The following is a 24631-nucleotide window of genomic DNA, read 5'->3' as shown; positions in this document are numbered from 1 at the left end:
CAAATTAAGGGGCTCCAATACGCAACATTTGGCACTCATCACGAAGCTCATAGCTTTTCTACCCTATTAATACCCTCTCCCACACCCTCTACAACTCATTCTGCCCATATTGCCCTAGAGAAACCCTGCTTGTTTGATTTTTGAGAGTTTGTGAGGTTTGTGAATGTTCTTGGAGAAGAAGGAGGTCTTCTTGGAGAGCTTGTTGTGTTGAGGTAACCACTGCCTTTCCTTGGTGATTTTATTAGGTTATTATGCTAGCTTCTTGTTTTACAGTAGCTTAGTTGTTAGAATTTAGAAGTTTAAGTTTTAATGATGTTATAAGCTTTTCCTTTCCATTAGACTTAATCTTGTTACTTGGAGACGTTGTTTTGGTTAGGAGGTGTTAGAAACCCTTTTTGTATCCTTAGGACCAATCTAGGAGGCTCGGGAAGCATTTGGACCAAATGAGGTTCTACCTGAACCTCATTGGCTGAACACTCGCCCAAAGATGTTCCAGGAAACACCATTTTGGCCGAGCATCCTATGACCCCTGTTTTTGTGTTCTAGGTTCGTTTTAGTTGGATTTAGGACTAATGTTAGGTTTTCCACATATTTGGAGAGCCCGAACCCCTTGGAGGACTTTTTGGAGGATTTATACGACCTAGGTGAGTTCTAACTCACATAATGCTCGCCATTTATTTTCCTGTATTGCATGACTATTTTGCGTACCAAACATGCATATTTACAACTCTCATGATATAGACTTTGTTGCAACATGAACTTTATCATTTGCGAAAATGTGCTACTTAACAAGATAATGATGTTAAGACTTGTAAAAGTATGGATGTAAAATACGAACAAAACTAATTATATCGTATGACATGGTACACCTGTACATGCGGGATAACAACCATGGGCTTAATATACATGTTAACTTTATGGTCAATTGTGTGTGTTATATGGGCCTTGGATCCAATGGTTGTTTCGTGACCGGCACAACCTTAGCGGTCGGTCATTACAAGACGTACATCACTAGTAACATGGGCCACTCGAGATCAGACTCGGTCGGACTGCTAGTGTTATGGACGGTAGTGTACAATGGCCAGGGCATCGACATTGTATAATAGGTCCCTTGGGACAATGCGAACCTTGCTAAAAAAGGGTAATATCTAGGGTAGACCATACTGTTTAACTATCATTGATTCTCATGATTATAGCATGTATTATATCTATATTGCATTCATGGATAACTATCATACCTAAAATGTTGCATACTTTACCAAACGGAGTTCATCACTAAATGGCATGGGTATTGTGTACATTATTACTCACTAAGTCTTTGGACTTACCTCTTTTATTTTTCCCCTCCATTATGTATAATTGAGCGGTTTAGCTAGCGTAGAGCAGGATGTCTTCGGACTAAATCATGGTGATTTCTCAAAACCTGGATCAGGTCATGTTTGTAGATATGGACCCGGTATGGCTGAAGTCCATCTGAGATGATGGAGGAACTATACGGGTGGAGATGATCGAGATTGTCATCATGTTAGCATTACTCAAGATTAGGTGTTGATCTTGTTATATTATTTCCAGACAGTGATCTTTTGGTCTGTAATATATATTTTAATGACGGGTTTGTTGACCAATACATTTGAGGATCTATGTATGTGATGGTGTTTATCTTTATACTGGTGGTTATAATTGTTGTATTTAGTTATTGCTTTCTATTCATGTAGTTTAAAGTCTTTCATTGTATTCTCTTGTTTAGGAGATGTTAAGATCCCTAAGTCTTGTCCCGCGAAGGATAAGGCTGGTTGGTGAACTATGAAGTTAATTACCAGTTAATTGATTTCCACAAGGTGTTAGACCTTGTGACTTTCCTATCCTCTTTCATTTTTTTTCTTTTTTTTTTTAATTTCTTTTTCTAAGTCCAATGCCTGGGTTGTGACAATTGGAAGGGAAATTTTGATGGGCTGGGATGGGGGTTTTGATGGTGTTGTGGGTTAAAAACCGGTAGTTATGGGTGGCTAGGGATATTGGGCAGAATTGTTTTGTAGGTTTTGGGCAATGGTGGCACGATGGTGGTGATTGATGAGTTCCAAATATTGCATATTTGAGCCCCTTAACTTGCATTTTTTAAACCCTTAGCTTTGTTATTTTATGATGTTTTTGGGTAGTTTTGGTGTTTTAGTGTTTTGCAGGTCTTTGGTGTGAAAATTGAGAAGAAGTTAAGGAATAGCATCTCTAGAAGTGCGCTTGAGCGTAGGGGGGCCGCGATTGAGTGCACTCGTACAATTACCCAAACGCGCAGCACCTAAGTGCTGCGCCGTAGAGCCCTGACGCATGCTCGAGTGCGCTTGAGCGCACCTAGTGCGCGATCAAACGCATGGGAGGCGCCGAAGAGAGCATATCTTCAACTTTTTTGTCGTTCTAGGGCTTTTGCTACGTTTCTCTTTGTAAGTTCTACGTTTCTTATGGTTTTAATTCATTTTGAAATGAGTTTTGTAATCATGAGAGGCTAAAACCTTCAACTAAGGTTGAAGATGAAACCTTGTCATTGATAAACAAACTCATTCTTGTCATTTTATTTATACAATTCTGATGTTTAATCGAATTGTTGTTCGAATTCAATTCAATTGCTTGATTAATTTCATTCGATAGAATGTTGTGTCTTTTATTAATAAAAAGTTGGATATTCGTTGTGTTTCATCCATGGATACATCGAATAATTCGATTGAGAACGGATATCCATTGTGATTCGTATATCAAACGGATACAATGGATGATTTGATCTCAATTGGATATTCGTTGTGTTTCATTTAACGGTTGGATTCATCGAATGATTTAATATGCATTTTTACGAACTTTGAACAACGTATAAAACTTATTGTTTGTCTGTTGTATGTATAAAATGCAAGAATGTGTTGTTTGATTTGGCGAGGTGGATTCGGAAAACCTTACTGTTTTTCCATTAATTGTTTTTAATCATTTTATTTAGTTTATTTTAATTTTGCACAACAAAATCACTCGAACTTTGGAACTAGGTTAAAATAGAATTAGTTTAGATAAAAAATTGATTTTTGCAACACAACTCCCTGTGGTTCGACCTCGCACTTGCACACACTTTACTACACACGACTTGTGCACTTGCGAGTTATTTAAATTTGCACACATCAGTGATTTTTATGTTGTGGACGTTTGTGTGGTTGAATTTTGTTTTCTTTTGGCTTTTGAATGGCAATAATTGCTAGTTGGGTATGGGTTTTTGGGGGTGGTTCTGTGATTGTTTTTCTCTTGGTTTGGGCAAGCAGTGGGAATCATGGTTCTCGATTGGGGATTGGGTTTTCAAGGCAAATTTCCTGTATACCTCGTTCAATCTGGTCCAAGGTGGTGCATACCTAGTTCAGGATTTGAAGGACCCTCTCATCACGGTGTTTTTGGGTCGTCATGGATTGGTGATTGCTATAGTAAACAATCGGCCTTGCTCTGATACCACTTTATGCGAACTAACTAATAACAAAGCGTAGGAAATGATAAATCGGCTACTTCGAAAGAGCCATGATCTCCAATGGCTACTTTGAGGGAGCCTTGACCTACAAAATGCAGTAAATTGTATTATAAAACAATAATCAACTCCCATTTGTTATTGATTATTCCCCTTTAAATAGAGAAACTATTAATTACATAATAGACCTAATTGGATGACTCTAATCAGGAAGGAATCTAACTATGTATTGGACTATACAATCTATGGAGATATACTCCTTACTGAACTCTAACACGACACCAGACAATATCAAATAATTATGATCATATCACTGACAAGTAAGTACATTGAAATAATTATGATCATTTCAATCGGCTAGGGACCACGTCTTATGAAGCGAAAGTTATTAGTTCGAATCCCCCTCTCTCATTTCCCTCTCCTTGTGCGGACATGTAAAAAAAAAAAAATAGTACATTGAGACACTCGCACAAGAGTAAAAATCTTCCAAAACACCTTTTTTTTTTTTTTGGGTGTGTGGAGAAAACAAGCAAAATGTAAGAAGAAAAATGCAAGAAAAAAAATGACCACACACGAGAAGAAAGACAACAATTTAAAAAACTGAAAGCAAAAGAAGCACGCCTTAGGATAAGCACCATGACACAAAATGCATCCTAGGCATGCAGTATGACCTCTTAAGAGGGTCACACGCTCCAATTGCAGTTTGAAGTCTCTCAAATCGAAGGGCATCCAACAGTTCAGTAAAAGTTAAGCTAATTGACGATCAGTTGGCACAAAATCAAGAGAAACAATTTTGGATTCACTACAAAAACTATATATATATATATATATTTTCCCTGACATGCAGTTTTTAACGTGTTAGGTGGTCTGATACATCAATAAATTTTACTGACGTGACCTTTTTGACGTGTGCAGGCGTTAAAATTTTAGGTGTCAGAAACGGAAATTTTCTGACTTGTCACTTTTAACACGTCAATAATTTTTGACGTGTCAAAAAGTGGCACGTCAAAAAATTTCTTGACGTGTCATTTTCTGACACGTCAAAAAATTATTGACGTGTCAGTAAATTTTCTAACGTGTTAAAATTCATTCATCAGTAAATTTTAAAAAATTAGTAAAATAAATAATTTTTCTGGATTTTTTTTCAATTAAAAAATTTATTAATTTAAATTATTTTTCAATTAAAATAAGTTTTTTAAATTTTTTTCACCGTTTCTCTGGCTCTCCGTCTCCGGCCAGCTCTCCCTCTCTTCTTTTCTCCATTTTCTCACTCTCGATCTCTCTCTTCTTTTCTTGAATTTCGTTTCATCTCCAGCTCTCCCTCTCTTCTTTTCGTCATTAATTTTCAAAAACCCAAACCCAAAAAATCAAAACCCACATCAAAAAATAAAAAAATTAACTTGAAAAATCAAAAACCCAAGCGTCAAACTCAACAAATCTTAAAAAACCCAAAAAATCTTATTATGCTTCTCTTCTCCTTTTTATTTTTTCTTCGATCTGCTTCTCTTCGATCTTCTTCTCTTCTCCTTTTCTTTTTCTTCTTCTTCTTCTTCTGCTTTTCTTCTGCTACTTAGTCTTTTTCTCTTTTCCCTTTCCTTTTTCTTCTTCCCTCTAGAGAGAGTTGGCCAGCTGTGCAGAGAGAAGATCAGGGAGATTGAGAGAGGAGAGAGAGTGTGAGGAAATAAAAGAAAGGAAAAGAATAAATGTTGAATAAAAGAATAAAGGAAAAGAAGAATAAAGAATAAAGGGAATAAAGAATAAAAAAATAAAGGGAAAGAAGAGGGAAAAAGTTGAATATCCCGCTCTTTTTTTTTTAGTAACGTGCCAACATTTAATATGTCAAAAATTTCTGACGTACTGTTTTAGCGCTTTTTGACACGCTGAAACAGCACATCAGAAATTTTAAAAAAAATATTAAAAAACAATGAAGAAGATAGAAGCGTACGTGCAGAGAGAGAGAGAAAAAAAAATTTAAAAAAAAAATTTTAAGGTGTGCACACAGTGTGTTGGAACTTGGAGGAAAAAGAAAAGGAAAAAAAATCAGAAGAATGAAGAAGATATAAGCGTGCAGAGAGAGAAAAATAAATAAATAAAAGAAAAAAAAAAAAAGGAAGAGAAGAAGAATGAAGAAAGGGAGAGAAGAAGATTAATGAAGACGATATATAGGAGCGTGCAGAGGGAGAAAAAAAAAAGAAATTAATTAATTGTTTTTTTTTTTTTTGAACAAATACTCGATTAATCTTATTGCTAATGATCAGAAAGTGGGGTTAAGGCCCCTACAAACAATCAAGAGAAAGAGCTAAATGCTCCTTCATTACAATGTCATGAATACAATTTGGAGTAAGGTTCCTCCAAACTCTATCACCAACACCTTGTATGGCTGCTTTCGCCAACCTATGAGCAGCCTCATTTGCTTCCCTAGGAACATAAACACAGGACCACCTTGGGAATGTTTGTAGCAGATTCTTTGTATCGTCCACTAGATGTCCTCCACGTGGTCATAGATGGATTGATAGCATCCACAATCTGCTTGGCATCTCCCTCCACAATAACAAGTTGCAATCCCAGCTCCCTCATAAAACGGACATCATGAAATGCTCCTAGAGCTTCCCCTGTTGCAGACTCCAGGGAACCCCTTCTTGTTTTGTTCATTGCCGCTACAACCTGCCCTCTCTCTTCCCTTATGACAATTCCAATTCCCATTATATTTTGGGTTGTGTCAAAAGCCACGTCCCAATTCGCCTTAAAGCTTCCTGTCTCCGGAGCTTGCTGTTGTGGAAATTTATTTAACTCGCAAGTGCACGAATCAATTGTAGTTAATGGATTGCAAGTGCGAGGTCGAACCCACAGAGAATTGTATTCTTGAAAACAATTTTAAATCTAAATTAATTAAATCCTAATCTAGTTCCAAATTTTTGAGAGATTTTTCTGTTTGAATGAAAAAAAACAAAAGCATGAGCAATTTAAAGTGATTGAAATCTTATGACGAAACACTAAAGTTTCAGAATCCACACTCACAAATTCATAACAACATAATTTCATGATCTATAATATTCCCCAAAGTTCTCACATATAAATCTTAAGTTTGTTTTACTATTGCTTCAAAGAATTAATCAAAAGATCCCATGTATCCATTCATAACCCAAATCACAAAAGAAATCCAATATTCGATCAAATCATTAACTGTATCCGTAAATCACAAGAAAATATCCAATCTTTATCAAAACATCAATTGTATCCAGAGAATAAATCACAGGGGAAATCCAATTTTTAACAAAGAAAACCAAGCAATCAATTATATTGAATAATCTTAAATCATCAAGTGTATCCTTGAATCACAAAAGATATCCAAGAGTTATTCAATCCAATTGATTAGAAGTAAAACAATAGAGCAATTAAACCATTAAATTGGGAAATATTACATACATGAAACAAAGTTGCTAATCATAAGTGAGGCTTCATCTTCAACCTTAGTTGAAGGTTTAGCCTCTCATGTTATTGAAAGACAAAACAAAATTGATTGAATTCATAATGTAAAATCCAGTACTTGCAAATAAGAATCACAAAGTAGAGATTCAAAAGTTAGGAAAACCTTAAACTCTCTTCTTTCTCCTCTGCAATCTTCAAATTCGTAGCCCCCTCAACTAATCTGATAATTCCCTATTTATAGACCTAAAACTTAGGGTTTTACAAGTTGAAATCGGATACAATTCGTCCAGGTTTGTACCATTTAATTACGGGACGATTTTGGAATAGTAAACGTCCGAATTAGGAAAATCCTATTTCACAATAAATTGTAGTATTTTGAGTTAGCTTTCCAACGCCACTTGAATCACCTCAATCGGATATGTGAACGAAAAGTTATGATCAAAATACTGAAACGTGTAGAATCTGAATTTGAATCCAATTCGAAATTTTATCCAATCTTATCCTTAATCCGATTTACCCATTTCTTGGATTTGGTTAAACTTAACCACATCATCTAGGTCTTCTCAAAGTATATTTTCTTCAACACCTACAAAATATTAAAAACACAAAACTAACACAGAACATCAGATAATAACACAGCTAAAGGATTAACACAAGTAAATTAAGGGGTGAAAATATGCAATATTTGGCACACATCAAACACCCCCAAACTTAACTTTTGTTAGTCCCTTAGCAAAACAAAACGAAAAATAGAATGAAAACAAAACAAAACAAAACATAAATCCTCTTTCGTGGGAGAGACGATTGCATTTAGCATATGCAACAAGCCTTTTAAACCCCTAGGCATCCCTAGTGGACGAGTGAAGTCTCGTAAGGGCTTAACAGGAATGATACCCACAAACATTGTAGTACTATGTTGTTAACAAGAAAGAAGTTTCACATAAACCATGGTTCTCATTCATGAGAAAACTTAAAAAGACAAACACCATCATCACTATCAAAAGGAAATCCAGAATCAAATCACTCATAAATGAACAATTTAGACTTCATATGTTCTGAAATGTGTAAAGTGTAATTAGCATACAATCATGAAGCTTTCAGCTTAAACTCAAGACAAGTTCCATAAAATTTGTAAGAATCCCTAACAGATGAAACAACCAAGGCAAGATATGCAACTTTTTTTTTTTCTTTTTTTAACAGACTTTGTAGTGTCTAACTCCCTTAAGCTTTCTAATTGACCCATGTAACAAGTGTTAGGCCAATGACTCCCAAGCCAGGTGGCTTTAGGGCACTAGATGTAAAACATCTCTAAGGGCTTAGTAACTTAAGTCAACAAGGCTACGAAGCCAGACTAGCCATATCTTGAATCAATATTGAATTTCACACCTTTTGACACGAACACTCAATGCTTAATGAGGCAAGAGGTCCGGTTACTCAACAAAAAACTCAACATGATCTTTCTTTTCTTTTTCCTTCTCTTTTTATTTATTTATTTATTTTTTTTTTATATCTTGCAAGCCAATGGTTATTCATCAATAGGTCATCCAACAAATCTCAAAGAGAACAAGCTTAAGCTCAAACATCATACCTCACAGAAAACATGCTAATGTGCTCATAAAAATTTATCTCAAAACAAGTGAAATCTCTTTTACCCAAAAATAAGTCAAAGAACTTAGACTCCAAATGACATAATGATGTGTTCAACCCTTTAAGCAAGCTAATGAAATGCAAACCACAGTCACAGTTTAACTCAAACTTGACAAAAACATAGCATAATTATTATTTTTTTTTTCAAATTTTTTTAACACAAAAAGACAAATAAAACTAAACAAATAAAAACAAAAATAAATAGACAAAGATAGACAAAGTGTTTTCCCCATACCCCCAAACTTGAATCACACATTGTCCTCAATGTAGGCAGAAACACAATACCAAGAGGTATAAGGAACCAGAGTGAGCAAAGAGACGACCCCAAACTTACTCATAATAACACCTGTGCTGAAAAACACAAAAATAAAACAAAAATGAAGATAGACGAAACAACACAAAAAATGACTAAAAATACCAAAGAAAAAGGAATGCCTTCCATAAGCGCTAAGTTTACAGTCTTCAGCTAGACTTTTCACCGCTGATGATTAAGTAGACGACGTAGGATCTTCCAAAGGCAATTCCTCACTCTCCGAAATTTCCAGTTCCAAGAATGGCTTCAACCGCTGACCATTGACCTTGAGAGCACTTCCATTCTTAGGATCCTGGATTTCGATGGCTCCATGAGTAGAAACTGCACGCACTATGAATGGTCCAGTCCATCGGGATTTGAGCTTTCCTGGAAACAGATGCAGACGTGAGTTGTAAAGGAGGACTTTCTGACCAACTTCAAATGATCTTCTCAAAATGTTTTGGTCATGGATCTTCTTCATCTGATCTTTGTATAGCTTGGCACACTTGTAGGCATCATTCCTCAATTCTTCTAATTCATCTAGCTGTAACTTCCTTTGCTCACCAGCCTTGGTGCGGTTGAAATTTAGCTGCTTTATAGCCCAATAAGCCCGGTGCTCCAATTCCACAGGGAGGTGACAAGTCTTGCCATACACGAGTCGGTAGGGAGACATGCCAATTGGAGTCTTGAATGCAGTCCGGTATGCCCACAGAGCGTCATTGAGTCGAAGAGACCAGTCCTTCCTTGTCGGGTTCACCGTCTTTTCTAATATCCTCTTGATTTCTCTGTTGGATATCTCAACTTGCCCACTTGTCTGAGGATGGTAGGGAGTTGCAACTTTATGAGTAATACCATACTTCTTCATGAGTTGCTCAAAATATCGGTTGCAGAAATGCTTCCCCCCATCACTGATGATGGCACGTGGTGTCCTAAAACGTGCGAACACATTTTCCTTCAAAAATTGCAACACGACTCTGTGATAATTAGTCTTGCAGGCAATAACCTCCACCCACTTGGAAACATAATCCACCGCCACAAGGATGAAAAGATACCCATAAGAATTAGGGAAGGGACCCATGAAATCAATGCCCCAAACATCAAACAGCTCCACAATAAGGATCGGGTTCAGCGGCATCATATTCCTTCTTCCAATGCTCCCCAACTTCTGGCATCTATCATAGGCTGAACAGTAGGCATGGGCATCACGAAAAATGAAGGGCCAATAGAATCCACTTTGAAGAATCTTCGCCGCGGTCTTTTTAGAACTGAAGTGGCCTCCACATGCATGATCATGGCAAAAAGATAGGACATTTTGCTGGTCATTTTCAGGAATGCATCTCCTTATAATCTGATCTGGGCAGTATTTGAACAGGTAAGGATCATCCCAAAAGAAGTACTTCGCCCCAGCCAAGAATTTTGATTTGTCTTGCCTAGTCCAATGTGATGGCATTTGGGCAGTGACAAGGTAGTTCACTATGTCTGCGAACCATGGTGCATGATTTTGAGAGATGTGCATAAGTTGTTCATCAGGGAATGTCTCAGCAATCGGCACAGCATTTTCATTGAAGTCGACAACCAGCCTAGATAGATGGTCAGCTACCACATTCTCGGAACCCTTCTTGTCCCGAATTTCAATATCAAACTCTTGCAGCAACAGAATCCACCGGATGAGACGAGATTTAGCATCTTTCTTTGACAATAGATATTTCAGTGCAGCATGATCCGAGTAGACTAAGACTTTAGACCCTAGCAAGTAAGATCTAAACTTATCCAGAGCAAACACTACAGCTAACAACTCCTTTTCAGTAGTGGAGTAGTTAAGTTGTGCATCATTCAGAGTCTTGCTGGCATAGTATATGACATGCGGAATCTTCTCTACTTGCTGACCCAAAACGGCTCCCATAGCATAATCAGAGGCATCACACATTATCTCGAACGGAACCCCCCAATTAGGTGGCTGAATGATTGGTGTAGAAGTTAAGGTCTTTTTCAGAATCTCAAAGGCTGTCTGGCACTTGTCACTGAAGTCAAAAGGAACATCTTTTGCCAAAAGATTACATAGAGGTCTTGCTATCTTGCTGAAGTCCTTGATGAATCTTCTGTAGAACCCAGCATGTCCCAAAAATGACCGAACCTCCTTAACTGTCCGCGGGGGCGGAAGGTTAGATATCAGATCAACCTTAGCTCTGTCAACCTCAATACCTTTGTGGGAAATTACATGCCCTAAAACAATTCCTTGTTTCACCATGAAGTGGCATTTTTCCCAATTCAGAACCAAATTCTTCTCCTTGCACCGTACCAGCACCAATGTGAGATGATGTAGACATTCCCTAAATGATGAACCAAAAACTGAGAAGTCATCCATGAAGATCTCCAGGTGACGTTCAACCATATCTGAAAAGATGCTGATCATACATCGCTGAAAAGTGGCGGGTGCATTGCACAATCCAAACGGCATACGGCGATAGGCAAACGTACCGAACGGACAAGTGAAAGTAGTCTTCTCTTGATCTTCGGGGTCCAGTGGAATTTGGTTGTAGCCGGAGTAACCATCAAGGAAACAGTAGTACTCATGGCCTGCCAATCTCTCCAACATCTGATCGATGAAAGGTAGAGGAAAATGGTCTTTTCTTGTCACGGCATTTAACTTCCTGTAGTCAATGCACACTCTTCATCCTGACTGCACACGAGTGGGGACCAACTCATTTTCCTTGTTCTTGATAACTGTAATCCCTGCCTTCTTCGGCACCACATGAATGGGACTCACCCATTGCTGTCAGAGATTGGGTATATGATTCCCGCATCCAGAAGTTTAATTACCTCTGCTCGAACTACCTCTTGCATGGCCGAATTTAACCGTCTCTGTGGCTCGCGAGAAGTTTTAGCATTTTCTTCGAGATGAATCTTATGCATCACTACTGTAGGGCTGATTCCTTTGATATCTTCTATTGACCACCCGATTGCTTCTTTATGCTCTCTCAAAACTTCTAACAGCTCATGTTCCTGATCACTATCCAAATCGGCAGCAATGATCACAGGCAGAGATTCTATAGGATCCAGATACTTGTACTTCAGGGTGTCTGGTAGAGGCTTCAACTCCCGCTTGACAGGCTCAACTGCTAATGAAGATGGATCAGGGGACGATGTCAAAGTAATTTCTGTAGTCTCCGTCTTTATCTCAGGCGTTGAGTCTAACAAGGCGTCAGCTTGTTCCATTAAAGTGTCTAGTGCCATGTCACTTTCCAGTGCAATCAGGCATTCTCCCAAGGGGTCTTCAATATCTGGTTCATTGACAGTTTTCTCTACTATCTCCTCAATTAAGCATGTGCTTCTGACCTCCTCATACTCAAATGGCTGCTAGCTGATATCAAAGATGTTCAGTTCCACTGTCATGTTTCCAAATGATATCTTCATGACTCCAGTTCTACAGTTGATTAGGGCATTAGCCGTAGCTAAAAAGGGACGCCCTAATATGATTGGAACTTGAATTTCTGCATTTTCCGTCCCTGTATCTAGGACAATGAAGTCCACAGGGTAGTAGAACTTATCAACTTTGATCAGCACATCTTCAATAATTCCCCTTGGAACCTTCACAGATCTGTCAGCCAACTGAAGTGTAATTGAAGTGGATTTCAACTCTCCCAATCCCAACTGAACAAATATTGAATATGGCAGTAGATTTACACTGGCCCCCAAATCCAACAGAGCTTTCTCAACTCGATTGTCACCAATCTTGCAAGCAATGGTAGGACATCCAGGGTCCTTATACTTTACAGGCATCTTGTATTGCAAGATAGAGCTGACCTGCTCAGTCAGGAAAGCTTTCTTGGGGACGTTCGTCTTTCTCTTGATGGTGACCAAATCCTTCAGAAATTTGGCATAAGAAGGCACTTGCTGGATGGCATCTAGGAATGGAATGTTTATCTGCACTTACTTGAACACTTCCAAAATATCATCGAACTTCGAGCTCTTCTTTGGCAGTTTCAGTCTTTCTGGATACGGAGCTTTGGGTATATACTTTTTGGAAGGATCCTCAGTAATCGGAATGGCAATGTCCGGTCCTGTGTCTTCTGTAGGCTTGTCCAGGTTTTCCTTCTCTTCTGCAGCCTTAGTGGCCTCTTCAGGCATGACCACTTGATTATCCACCTGTTTGCCTAACCTCAGAGTGGTGATGGCTTGTACATGCTTCTGACCATGCATAGAGGCAGAGGAACTTCCAATCACAAATTGCCCTTTTGGGTTAGGCACGGGTTGACTAGGGAACTTCCCTCTTTCTCTTTCCCCCGCTTGATTTGCCATCTGGCCAACTTGTCCTTCTACCTTGATCATAGCCTGCTTAAGTTCTTGTATGTCTCTGTTGTTGGCCATGTTGGAATTCCTCATTTCCTGTACGGCTTGATTGGTGAAACCTTTTAGCTCTTGTATATCTTGGGAATTGCTCAGGGTAGTATTCTTCATATCTTGCTTTATCTCTTGTATGTTCTTATCCATTGATTGCATGAATGCTTTCATCATGTCTTCCAGTGATGACTGTGGTGCAGGCACTTGAGTGGTAGACTGATAAACAGGCGGTTGAGCTTGGTGAGATGGCCTGAACTGATTTTGAGCTTGAGTGGAGGTATCTCTTTGGTTCAATGGCTGATTTTGCTTCCAAGAGAAATTTGGGTGATTCCGCCACCCTGGATTGTACGTTTCAGAAAACGGTCTAGTGGTGGGTTTTCTGTAGTCATTGAAGGCATTGACTTGCTCAGTTGGGTACTCTGTTGACAAAGTTGGGCAATTTTGAGTGAAGTGCGTTTGACTATCACATAACCCGCATGCATCAACTTGGTAAGTATCTGCTACATTCACTGGTTTGTTTAAGACCATAGTGTCAAACTGACGCCTGAGAACCTTGAACTCCTCCTTTAATTCAGCATCATTCCTCACCTCATAAATGCCTCCTGTCTTGGGAGTGGGTTGTTGTCTGTCCCAACTATCTTGAAAATCCCATTGTTGTGCTTGTTCAGCCATTTCGTCTAAAGTTTTATAGGCTTCATCCCCAGTAAGACTTAAGAATTCTCTACCATTCATCGTCTCAAGCGAGTTTCGCTCACTTGGTGTTAGTCCCCTATAGAAAATTTGAACTAGCACCTCATTCTCAAACCCGTGGGGTGGGCATTTTATAGTAAGCTCTTTAAACTTCTCCCAGCTATCGGTGAATCTTTCCCCTTCTTTTTGTCTGAAATTGGTGATCTGTAGACGGAGGGCATTGATTTTGGAAATTGGGAAGAACTTGTGGTAAAACTTGCTTTGCAACATATCCCAAGAAGTGATAGATCCAGGCCTATTGTTGAGTAGCCAGGATTTCGCCCTATCATGTAGGGACAGAGGGAATAACCGAAGGTGCACCGCTTCTGCTGGGGCATTTTGTGTATTAACAATGTCGCAAATTTCCAAAAAAATCCTCACATGAACATATGGATCCTCATTCTCTAATCCTCTAAATGCAGGAAGGTGACCTATTGTACTCGGCTTCAGCTCGAAGCGAGTAGCTGGTAACACTATACATGACGGTGTGTTGGTAATGTTGGGTACGAACAGCTCCCTAAGGGATCTAGGTTGATTTCGTTCTCCCATCTTAACAGACTTTTCCGAATCAGACTCGGAACTTTGAGAATTGGTGGGTGAGTTTGGTGGCTGTCTTAGATTCTCTCTCGCTGTTCTTTCAATTTCAGGATCAAAAGCGTTTAACTCCAGATTTAAAGCCCTACGACCGAACATGCAAATAGGAACTAACAAGCTAACAACCTAACAAACTAATAAACTAAAAACTGAAATGAATTGAACTAAATTAAATTATATTAAACTAACTAAACACAATTGCAAGCAGAAATTAATTTAAACAGAAACTAAAAATTCACAAAAAAGGACCAAAAGATTTTGGCAAAAATCTACTGAACTGTTGCGGTTGCTGTCTTGGCTACAAGTGTGCTCGATCGTAGCAGGGCTGTAACACAAACAAAACAACAACAAAAAACAAAAAGAAAAATCTTTTTTTTTTTTTTTTTTTTTTTTAAAAAAAAATTGTATTAGTAACACAAATAAAACAAAACAAATTGCAGAAAAATAAAATCCTAATTATAACTAGTAGAAGAATAAAACGGATCTAGAAATAAATTGGTTTCAAAAAATAAACAATTCCCCGGCAACGGCGCCAAAAAACCGCTTTGAGTAAGATCTCCTTTCCAGCCTGTGACAACAATTTTACTTTCCAATCTCTAAGGAGTCGACTTACTTTGTCTTTAATGCCTTTGAATGCCTGATTGCGGGATTTGCCTACAAGAGCCGGTAGGCCAAGGTACTTGTCATAACTCTGATTTTCTGAAATCCAAGACAATTCCAATATCGCCTTCTTCTGTTCCGGGGGAGTATTGCGACTAAAGAATATCGACGTTTTGGCCTGATTTAACCGTTGCCCAGATGCCTTCTCGTACATAGATAGAATTTTTGTCAAGCGATGCCAATGAGTCGGGGTCGCCTTACCAAAAAGTAAGCTATCGTCTGCAAAGAAAAGGTGGTTTATCCGAGGTCCTTTTTTGGAAGTAGGGACGCCGGGCAAATCACCATTTCTTTCGGCCTGTGCTAAAAGGGAACTGAGAGCTTCTGCACATAACAAAAACAAATAAGGTGAAATGGGATCCCCTTGACGGATACCCCTTGAGGGGGTAATCTTGCCTGTAGGGGATCCGTTCACAAGGACCTCATAGGTAACTGAGCTCACACACATCATAATCATGTTGATCCATCGCCTATCAAAGCCCATCCGACACATAACAGCCTCCAAAAAATCCCATTCCACCCTGTCATAGGCTTTGCTCATATCGAGCTTTACAGCCATATAACCCACTTTACCCCACATCCTCGAGTGCATCGTATGTAACGTCTCATAAGCGGCCAAAATGTTGTCCGTTATAAGTCGGCCCGGTATGAATGCACTTTGAGTATTGGAAATGATTTCAAGGAGCACCACTTTGAGTCTATTTGCAAGGGTTTTGGATATCAGCTTATAAAGTACATTGCATAGACTAATTGGCCGGAATTCGGTCACACAAGATGGGTTAGCATTTTTCGGAATTAAAGCAATATACGTCAAATTGAGTTCTTTATTCAGGCAACCATTATTTAAAAAATGGATTACATTTTGGCTAACCTCTCCTCCAATAGATGCCCAATTTTTTTGGAAAAAACTAGCTGAAAAACCATCCGGGCCAGGTGCTTTTAGGGGGTCCATTTGCATGAGTGCTCTCCCCACCTCTTCAGCCGTGAACTCCTATAGAAGTGAGTCGTTCATGGCTGGTGTGACGCATGGTTCCATGGACGTTAGGACTGGCTCCAATTGTCTAGGTCCACTAGTGGTGAACAGCTCTTGAAAGTATCGGACAAAAGCATCACCAATGCTTGTTTGGGTGTCCCATCTACTTCCTTGAGTATCTGAAATCTCCAACAGCCTGCTTGATTTTTTCTTTTGACTTGCACAGGCGTGAAAGTACCTAGAGTTCTTGTCCCCAAATTTCAGCCAAGCTTCCTTCGCTCTTTGTCGCCAATAGAGGTCATCTTCAGATTGTGTCGCCGCCAATTCAGATTTAAGTCTGGAAATTTTATGGCTAGCCGTGGCTTCTGAACTTGATTGGGCAGTAAGCAATTCTGCAGAGAGTTGCTTTATTTTCTGTTCCACATGCCTCCCATTCTTCCTCTGCCACTCCAACATACCCTGCTTGCTGGCATTTAATTTTCCTTTCACTGAATTCCAATTCCCTGGATGAGGAGTCTTGACCCGCCAAATTTTTTTGATGACTTCTTTGCACTCATTATTTTCTGCCCATTTTGCTTCATACCGGAATCTCCGCCTTCTTCTACAAAATTCTGTACCCCCATATATGTCGATAAAAAGTGGAAGATGATCTGAAAAAACAGCAACTTGAGTGGAAACTTCCACTTTAGGGAACCAGACCATCCATGCATGGTTAGCCACCACCCTATCGAGCTTCTCCATCGTGAAGCTTTCCGCATCTCGCCCATTATTCCATGTGCACAGTGGACCCTGTCTCTCAACCTCATGTAGAGCACAAAAATCAAGAGTGTCCCTAAACTTTTCCATAAGGTAATTCGGCCGTCGTTTCCCTCCTACCTTTTCGGAATGATCAAGGATTTCATTGAAATCCCCTGCGCACACCCAGGGTCCGGGTGTTAGGGCTTTAGGTGTCTCATTAGGCTCCAACCTTCACTCCTCTTATGCCACTCCGGGTGCCCGTAAAATCCAGTGAACGTCCATGGTCCAATTGTGGGTGTTGACACGATGGCATTAATATGCCTCTGACTATAGTTTTGGATTTCAACACCTAATCCTTCCTTCCAAAGCAACGCCAAACCTCCACTTCTTCCTACACTATCCACCGCTAGCAAATTTTCAAAACCAGCTCTTTGTTTGATCACCGCCATTTTATTATTACGGAGTTTGGTTTCCATGAGGAAAACCATATCGGGACACTTCTCTTTTACCTTCCGGCAAAGCTCACGAACTGTCTCCGGGTTCCCAAGCCGGCGACAATTCCAACACAATATTTTCATTCCGGTCGGCGGGGCTGTGATCCAGACCCCGCCACTCCCGAACCATTAGAATGAACCTCCTTCTCATCGTATAACCCAAGAGCAGTAGCACTTTTGTTTTTCATTCGTCTCTTTGAGCTCGAGAGAGCTTCATTATTGGCTCCCTCTTTAACCCCAAGTAATGTTCTCTTCCCATGCAAAGGTGATGTGTGAACCTCATTTGAGTTTGGGATACCAATCCTAGCACGTCTCTTCCAGGTTGGTTCCACGTGTGAATTTTTTCCACCTCCTGCCTGAATCAGCTCTCCACTCTTCTCCAATCCCATTCTGCCCGTTGCTTGACCAGGTGGCATATTTCCTGCCTTAGGAAAGTTCCCTTCTTTGCATGTACCAGCTGTTCCATCATTAATGCTCACGTTGGAGAAAATTTGTTCGAATTTTCCTTTTAAAAATGCCACCTTCTCCGATTCCAGACTTGATTCTTTCCTTCCTTGATTAGCCTTCATCGCGGCATGCAGATTTCCGTTACCATCAACTTCCAACAAATCCGTGATTCCTAGCTCCTTCATTGGCGTTATGATCCGATCAGCATTTAACGTTCTTGAAATCTCGCCCGTCATAATTCTTGGCTCATTATTGTGCACCTTCGTCGCCATCGGTGGAGCACCACCTTCTGTCCTGTTTCGCGGCCCCCCCGGAGGAGTTAAGTCTGCCGTCTGTGAGAGCGGCGTCTCGCCTCCACTGTTCTCGGAGGATCTACTGCCCCTTGTTCCACTTCCCCTCTCTCCCACCGAAGCCTTTTGACCCCGGCCCCTCTCGCCTTCCCTCCATTTCGGCTGATGAGAGTGTGAAAACTCTCTCTTCCGGCGTGGAGACGGGACACGCAGCCAAGGGCCATACTGCATCTCCTTCTCGTTGGCCCTATGTCCCCCTTTTACTTGACACCCCTCCCGACCATGCCAGATTTTACCACAATCATAGTGTTTGGGAAGTTTCTCGTATTGAAACGCAATCAGAGTCTGTTTGCCAAGAAGCTTGATGACTCTTCCTCTCGCCAGAGGCTTAGTGATATCAATTCGTATACGAACTCGTAGGAACTCTCCCCAACCCACTCCATTCTCGTCTGTGTCTACTTCCTCCACTGTTCCCACTGTTGCCCCTATTTGGAGACCAACCTCCTTTCCCATACAAACCAGCGGAAGATTGCGCATTCTCACCCAGAAAACAGCGTGTTCAAAACCGATCTCAGATGGAGGCGATAAGCCGTCAAAATCTTCGATTGAGAAAAGGATTCCCTCAAAAATCCATGGCCTACCCTCCAATACTCTTATCTTGTCCCATTCATTCTCAAACTCAAGTAAAAAGAGATTTTCTCCAAGAACTTTAAACAATAGATGACCCGAAGGACACCACCCTTTGATCAAAGTTCTTTTGATCACCACTTTGCCCACGAAACGCTCCGATAGCAGTTTGCCCACCAAACAGAATTGGCCTCTGGAAACGACCTCCTCCACCGTCTGCGGTTGGATCTCTAATTCCATTGCTTCCCCTTCATCAAGGGATAATTTTCCCCATAGTTTTGCCAGGTCCTCCGCTATTACTTGAATAACTCCAACTCTCCAATACTATCTCACAATGCAGTACGCACCAGTAGTACTACTCCACAATCTGAGAGACGTGGAAAATTTCACTTCTACTCTAGGTTGACCCATAGAGAAAACGTTTTTTCATAGTTAGTGTAAAAATTAATTAATTGTAAGGTGTGCACATGGTGTGTTGAAACTCGAGGGAGGAAAAAAAAAAGAAAAAAACTTTCTAGCATGCTAGTATTTTAACACGTCAGAAATTTTTGACATGTTAAACTGGCACGTTAGAAATTTTTGACGTGTGAAAATAGCACGTCAGAAATTTCTGACGTGCTATTTTCACACGTCGGAAATTTTTGACGTGCTAGTTTCACATGTCAGAAATTTCTGATGTGCTAGTTTTACACGCCAGAAATTTTTGACGTGTTAAAATACCATGTCAGAAATTACAGAGATGCCAACTTTGCCATGTCAGAAAAATATTTACTGACATGACATTTTTTGCCACGTCAGTAATTACTAACGTGACAAAATATCGTCTACAGTAGTCACGTCAAAAATTGATTATATTTTTCGTAGTGATTCAACCAAGTTAAATGTTGGGGTCATGCATATGAAAATATACGCAACAGAAAATAATTCCAATGGACTTTTTCTTCAAGATAAACAAGGGTAGATTATAAAAATAATACACAAGCATATGATATTTACATAGAATTTCGGCCTCGTCTAGGCACATTAGGCTATTTTAATTTTCTTGATTTGCTTTTTGTTGGATGTTGATGATGAACACGGCTAGTACTTGTTCTTGGGGATTTGTATAAATCTTCAAGTCTTCTTTTTGATGATTGAGTATGATCGTGAGTATGGGTTCACAAACTATTCTCAATTACTTTAATAATAAACTAGAAGCATAAAATAAGAACAAAACTTAGGTAGAGTTTTAGCTCTCTATATTTAATTATCACAGCTATACTCTTATGCTTATACGTGGTCCTCTATTTCTAGATTTAGGTTTACTTGGAGATGTGGTAAAAAGAGCTTCTAGAATCCTTGTCTAGCAAGGATACACGACCATTTTTTTTTTTTTTGACATGTCCATACAAGAAAAGAGAGATCGAGGAGAGATTCGAACTAATGATCTCCGCTTCATCAGGCGTGATCCACAACAGGGGCGGACATACATTGATGAGTGGGGGGACAAAGTTTTCAAAAATTTTATATTAGCATGTGAAATTTTATATATATCCCCAAATTTCGAAATTTGTCCCCCCAAATTACTGAAGATGTCCCCCCAAAACTCTCTCACAAAAAATTCTTCAAACAAATTGTCCCACCAAATTTTTATTTTTAATTATTTTTAATTTTTTAATTTTTTATTTTTCTTCAGCACTCTCTCTCTCTCACCAAAAAATTCTTAAATTGTCCCCTAAATAATTTTTTATTCCTTTTGAGCAGCTTTGGCTGCACTCGAAGACGATGAATCCCCATTTTCACCAAAACAAGAAATTCTACTTCAAATCACTGAAGGTGAATTCAAGCATCCATCACCCAAATGCTTCAAGATCAGCTTCTCATCGTATCAACTTGATTTGGGTGTCTGGTTTTTGAATGCCACACTCGAATATGAGCAAGAGAGAGAGATAAGACTCAGATTTGCTCCACTGGCAAAGTCCCTGCCAAGTCGAAGATGACTCAAAAGAAAAATAGGCTTAGAAATAATAAAGAAAGAAGAGGAAGAATGGGTAATGAAGAGAGAGACACAGCAGCTTGCTAAGTCACATGGCGGGGAAATACGAAGAAACGGCAATTACTGGGTTTTTGCTGGATTTGGGTATTTCCAAATTCACGTATGGAGAGAGAGAGCCCTCACCGGAGTGGATTTGGCTTGTCTCAGACTCTCATATTTTCTTTTTTCTTCTAGATAATTTTCATAGCTTACTTGTTAAAGATTAAAATTAACATTTTGACTTATCTAATTTGAGATTGCATAGGATTAAAATTTGGGTTATCTTAATTATTGCAGGCTGCATCATTGTTTTGGCTTGTCTCATACTCTCATGCTCAGCATTATTGTAGTTGGGAGCTTCACGGCATTTTGTTAGGAGAAACAATTCATGCTCAAAGGTATCATTTTTCTTGAATCATATAGATTGTGCTTAGTTTATATTGCTAATAATTTATGCTAATGTGTGTTTGTAATGCCATAAGATTAAGATTTTGAATAAGTATTTACTGTATATTGATGTTATACAAGTTTTGTTTTTAGCTTTCATTGTTGGTTAATTTGATGGGTTTTAATTCATTAATTTATTTGTCATTCTTTCACATGTTAGTGGTAATAAAAATTATAATAAAATTCTAACAAAAATGACTTGTGATTTACTATGAAATTATATAAGTTCGGTAGTTGGTACTATGTTCACACCCAAATAAGATAGTCACAATTGATATCTCCAGCCTACCCTTTTAATTAAAAAAAAAAAAAAAAAAAAAACACTCAAAATCCTGGTTCCGCCCCTAGTCCACAGCCAATTGAACTACCCATTAGGGACAAGATACACGACCAATTAAGGGGATTAAAATTCCCTTGTAGCGGTTGGCAATGGGGAGAATTAATTCTCCCCATGCCCCTACTAGGGCTAGGGTTTTTACCTTAGCCTTCTTACTTGAAGCCCAATGCTCCAATGCATCAATGTTTGGTCTTTGGTTTTATCCCATTAGCCCAATGCTCCTTTTATATGAACTATGCATAGGAATTAATTTTCTTTAGCCCAATCTTCTCCAAATAATAGCTACTCAAGAATTTAATTCTCTATCCCATGCTTTTATAAATGAAAACAAGCCTTGGAGCATTCATAATAGAGGAGCCAAATTTTTATGCAAAATGGCTCTTCAAAACTCATTTTTATTTAGTTTAACTAATGAATTTTTAAATGTCTCTACATTTGATTAGCTATATTTCTATTATTCATTTTTTTTTTTGATAAGTTATATATCTATTTTTTTTTTTTATTAACTCATTTTTTTTTTTGATTATATTTTATTTTTAATTTTTTATTAATTTTAATTCAAAAAACCATTTTCATGAAAAAAAAAACACCAAAAACAACCGATCAACCCTTGAAAGGTGGGAAAATAATTGGGAAAAAGAGAAAACAGGTGAGAGAAGCAATATAAAATAAAATGACTCATTTGAAAAGTGCTGCTACATTTACATTTTTGTTTTAGTTCTTCCAATCAAATATCTTTTTTTTTTTTTTTCTTTTTTTGCTAATCCAATATAGAGGTTTTTTTACAAATTTGAAGAGTCATTTTAGATGAAAGTAATATTTGTTGTGATGTTACAAACAATCTTTATTATTCAGTTATGGTTTATTATTACTTAATATTTGTTATTACCGTTTGATATTAAAACTTTTCATGAGTTTTAATGAAGGAAAACAAAATTCTATTTTAATGGGTTTTTGTGGTTTTGACCGTTGGGTCATTAAAAGGTTTTACAAATGTTAGATTTGTTTTAACCGCTTGGTATGATGTTTTCATTGATTTTTGTTTGACCGTTTGATCCTTACATATTAATTTTCTAACGTTTTGATTGTTGCTTTAAAGAGAGAGAATTGCAAAACGCGTTTTGACCATTGGTCATAAAGATTTTCTTAGAAAAAATAACATATGGCAATAATGGCATTCTTACGTTAAAAGAAGAAAATGAAGTTCACTTATATATAGAACTTGATATATATATATTAAGCCAACTTTCCAGTTTTATGTGAGACTCAAAAAGAGCACTTGATATATATATATATATATATATATATATATATATATATATATGTTACTTTTCTATGTTTTTCGATTATGAAAATGTTGCTCTACAAAACAAAATTTGGGTTGTTCTATTACTTTCGTTATTGGAAGTGCGTCCTTAACGAAGTTAGACGCTATAGTCTAATCCTGGGAGGTTGCATGTCAAAGGATCCGATCGCACCGAGTTATACACTCTAGGAGGCACGAATCAACTTTTAAGGGCAACGCTCTTTCGTGATTCTATAGCACATTGTGAGATATTGTCATACTCTACTTTTCATCTCTTGTATTTTATTTATTTTATTGTTAATTTTTAGATTATAATGATCTTATATCAATGAGAATTTGTGCACTATCCAAAATTATTTTCAACAATATTTTACTCTTCCATTGTGAATGCTCTTATGAATATAAATCCTAGGCCCAAGTTATATAAAATAAAAACAACCCAAATAAATACATAAATAGCTAGTTCACCCCTTTGAACTTCTTAATTATCAGAATGACCAAAGCTCATCAATCGTGACATACATATTGGCCTTGGTAATGCCAAGTACAGGAAATTGGCAAGAAGTGGACAGACCTTTTTTTTTTTTTTGGGGGGGGGGGGGGGGTTGTCTTACAATCCACACTGGATGAGAACATTAGCAATTATCAGTAGTCATCAGCTAGGTGCTTTTGTTAGCATTTCAACTAGGAAGAAAGTTAAAAGTTTTAGGAGTGAACCAGTTGGGTAGTTGGTCAGTTCATCAATTATCAGAATTAGTTTGGTTTCAAGTGCTAGGATTTAGTTGCTCCTTATATTTTCTTCTGTTGAGAGTCTCATTTCTCTTCTACTTTCTCTCTTTTTTCTCTTTCCTCTGTCCTTTTGTTCCTATTGGTTCTCCTCAACACCTCCATGATCTCTTACACATTTGATGTTTGTCTCTATTTTGTAAAACATCAATCAGCCCCTTAAAATGTTTAAAACTCTGATATTTCGGAAAAAAGAAAAAAAAAAAAAAAAATCAAAACCCTGTTCATATAATTTTCTGATTACCATAAACTCTATGTTGTAAACATCAATTAGTCCCTTAAAATTCTTTTTCTAATTCTAAAACCCTGTGCACATAATTTTCCGTTTACCAAAGACTCAGGCCAAGAGGGAGATATCACCTAGAAACCAATCTTTTGCAGAACCCTATTTCTGATACCCTTAATATATTGCTGGAATTTGAAGGTTCATTGCTCTCCAGCGCCCGTAGTTGCCCATGGCTTATTTTTTATGTCTGCAGTAATGGAATAATAATTGCTAGTTTGATGGTTCCTTTATTTGCACCTCCAGAATATGAGTGAATTTTTCTACCATTAACAATAACATCTTATTTTTGTGATTGCAGCATAGAATATTATATGCAGAAAACATACTACAAGACTGCATCATTGATTGCCAACAGCTGCAGGCCTCTCTTCCTATTTTGAACTTACTAAACATGTAAAATAGAATAAAAACCTTTTATTTTTCTTTTATGTTAGAAATACTTTTTCGAATAACAAATAATAAAAAAAACCTCCTAACTTCCTTTGTGCAAAAGGGCATAAAAGAGAGCAAAAATACGATGCAAGTAGAAGAGCTTTAACCTTTTTAACAAAAAAAGGCATAAAAGAGAGCAAACTTTTAGAATGTAAGTAGAAGAGCCAAGCAAACTTACAATGTAAGAAGAAGAGACTGATGTACTCTGTTAGCTTCTCCATCCCACGACGGTGAAGGTCCATCTGTTGCGGCATGCCCTAGAGCCGCAGACCAAAATCCCG

General features: G+C 38.3%; 1 protein-coding gene, 1 non-coding gene and 1 pseudogene across 2 annotated transcripts; 1 reads left to right on the top strand and 2 right to left on the bottom strand.

Annotated features, from left to right (window-relative positions):
* Positions 1-9048: 9048 nt before the first annotated feature.
* Positions 9049-15765, bottom strand: LOC132187884 (uncharacterized; annotated as a pseudogene).
* LOC132188876 (small nucleolar RNA R71) lies at positions 13996-14102 on the top strand. Its single transcript, XR_009440936.2, has one exon. It is a non-coding gene; the product is annotated as a small nucleolar RNA R71 (small nucleolar RNA).
* Positions 15766-16164: 399 nt separating the features above from the next.
* LOC148584896 (uncharacterized) lies at positions 16165-17462 on the bottom strand. The gene is made up of 2 exons (XM_088517562.1): positions 17114-17462; positions 16165-17057 (listed from the first exon to the last, which is right to left on the bottom strand). Exons 1-2 carry the CDS (start codon positions 17460-17462, stop codon positions 16165-16167), a joined length of 1242 nt encoding a protein of 413 aa, XP_088373688.1.
* Positions 17463-24631: the final 7169 nt, after the last annotated feature.

This window comes from Corylus avellana, chromosome 6 (genome assembly GCF_965113065.1).
Source record: "Corylus avellana chromosome 6, dhCorAvel1.hap1.2, whole genome shotgun sequence".
NCBI lineage: Eukaryota > Viridiplantae > Streptophyta > Magnoliopsida > Fagales > Betulaceae > Corylus > Corylus avellana.
The sequence above is the reverse complement of the archived record's forward strand: the minus strand, read 5'-3'. Positions and strand labels throughout refer to the sequence as shown.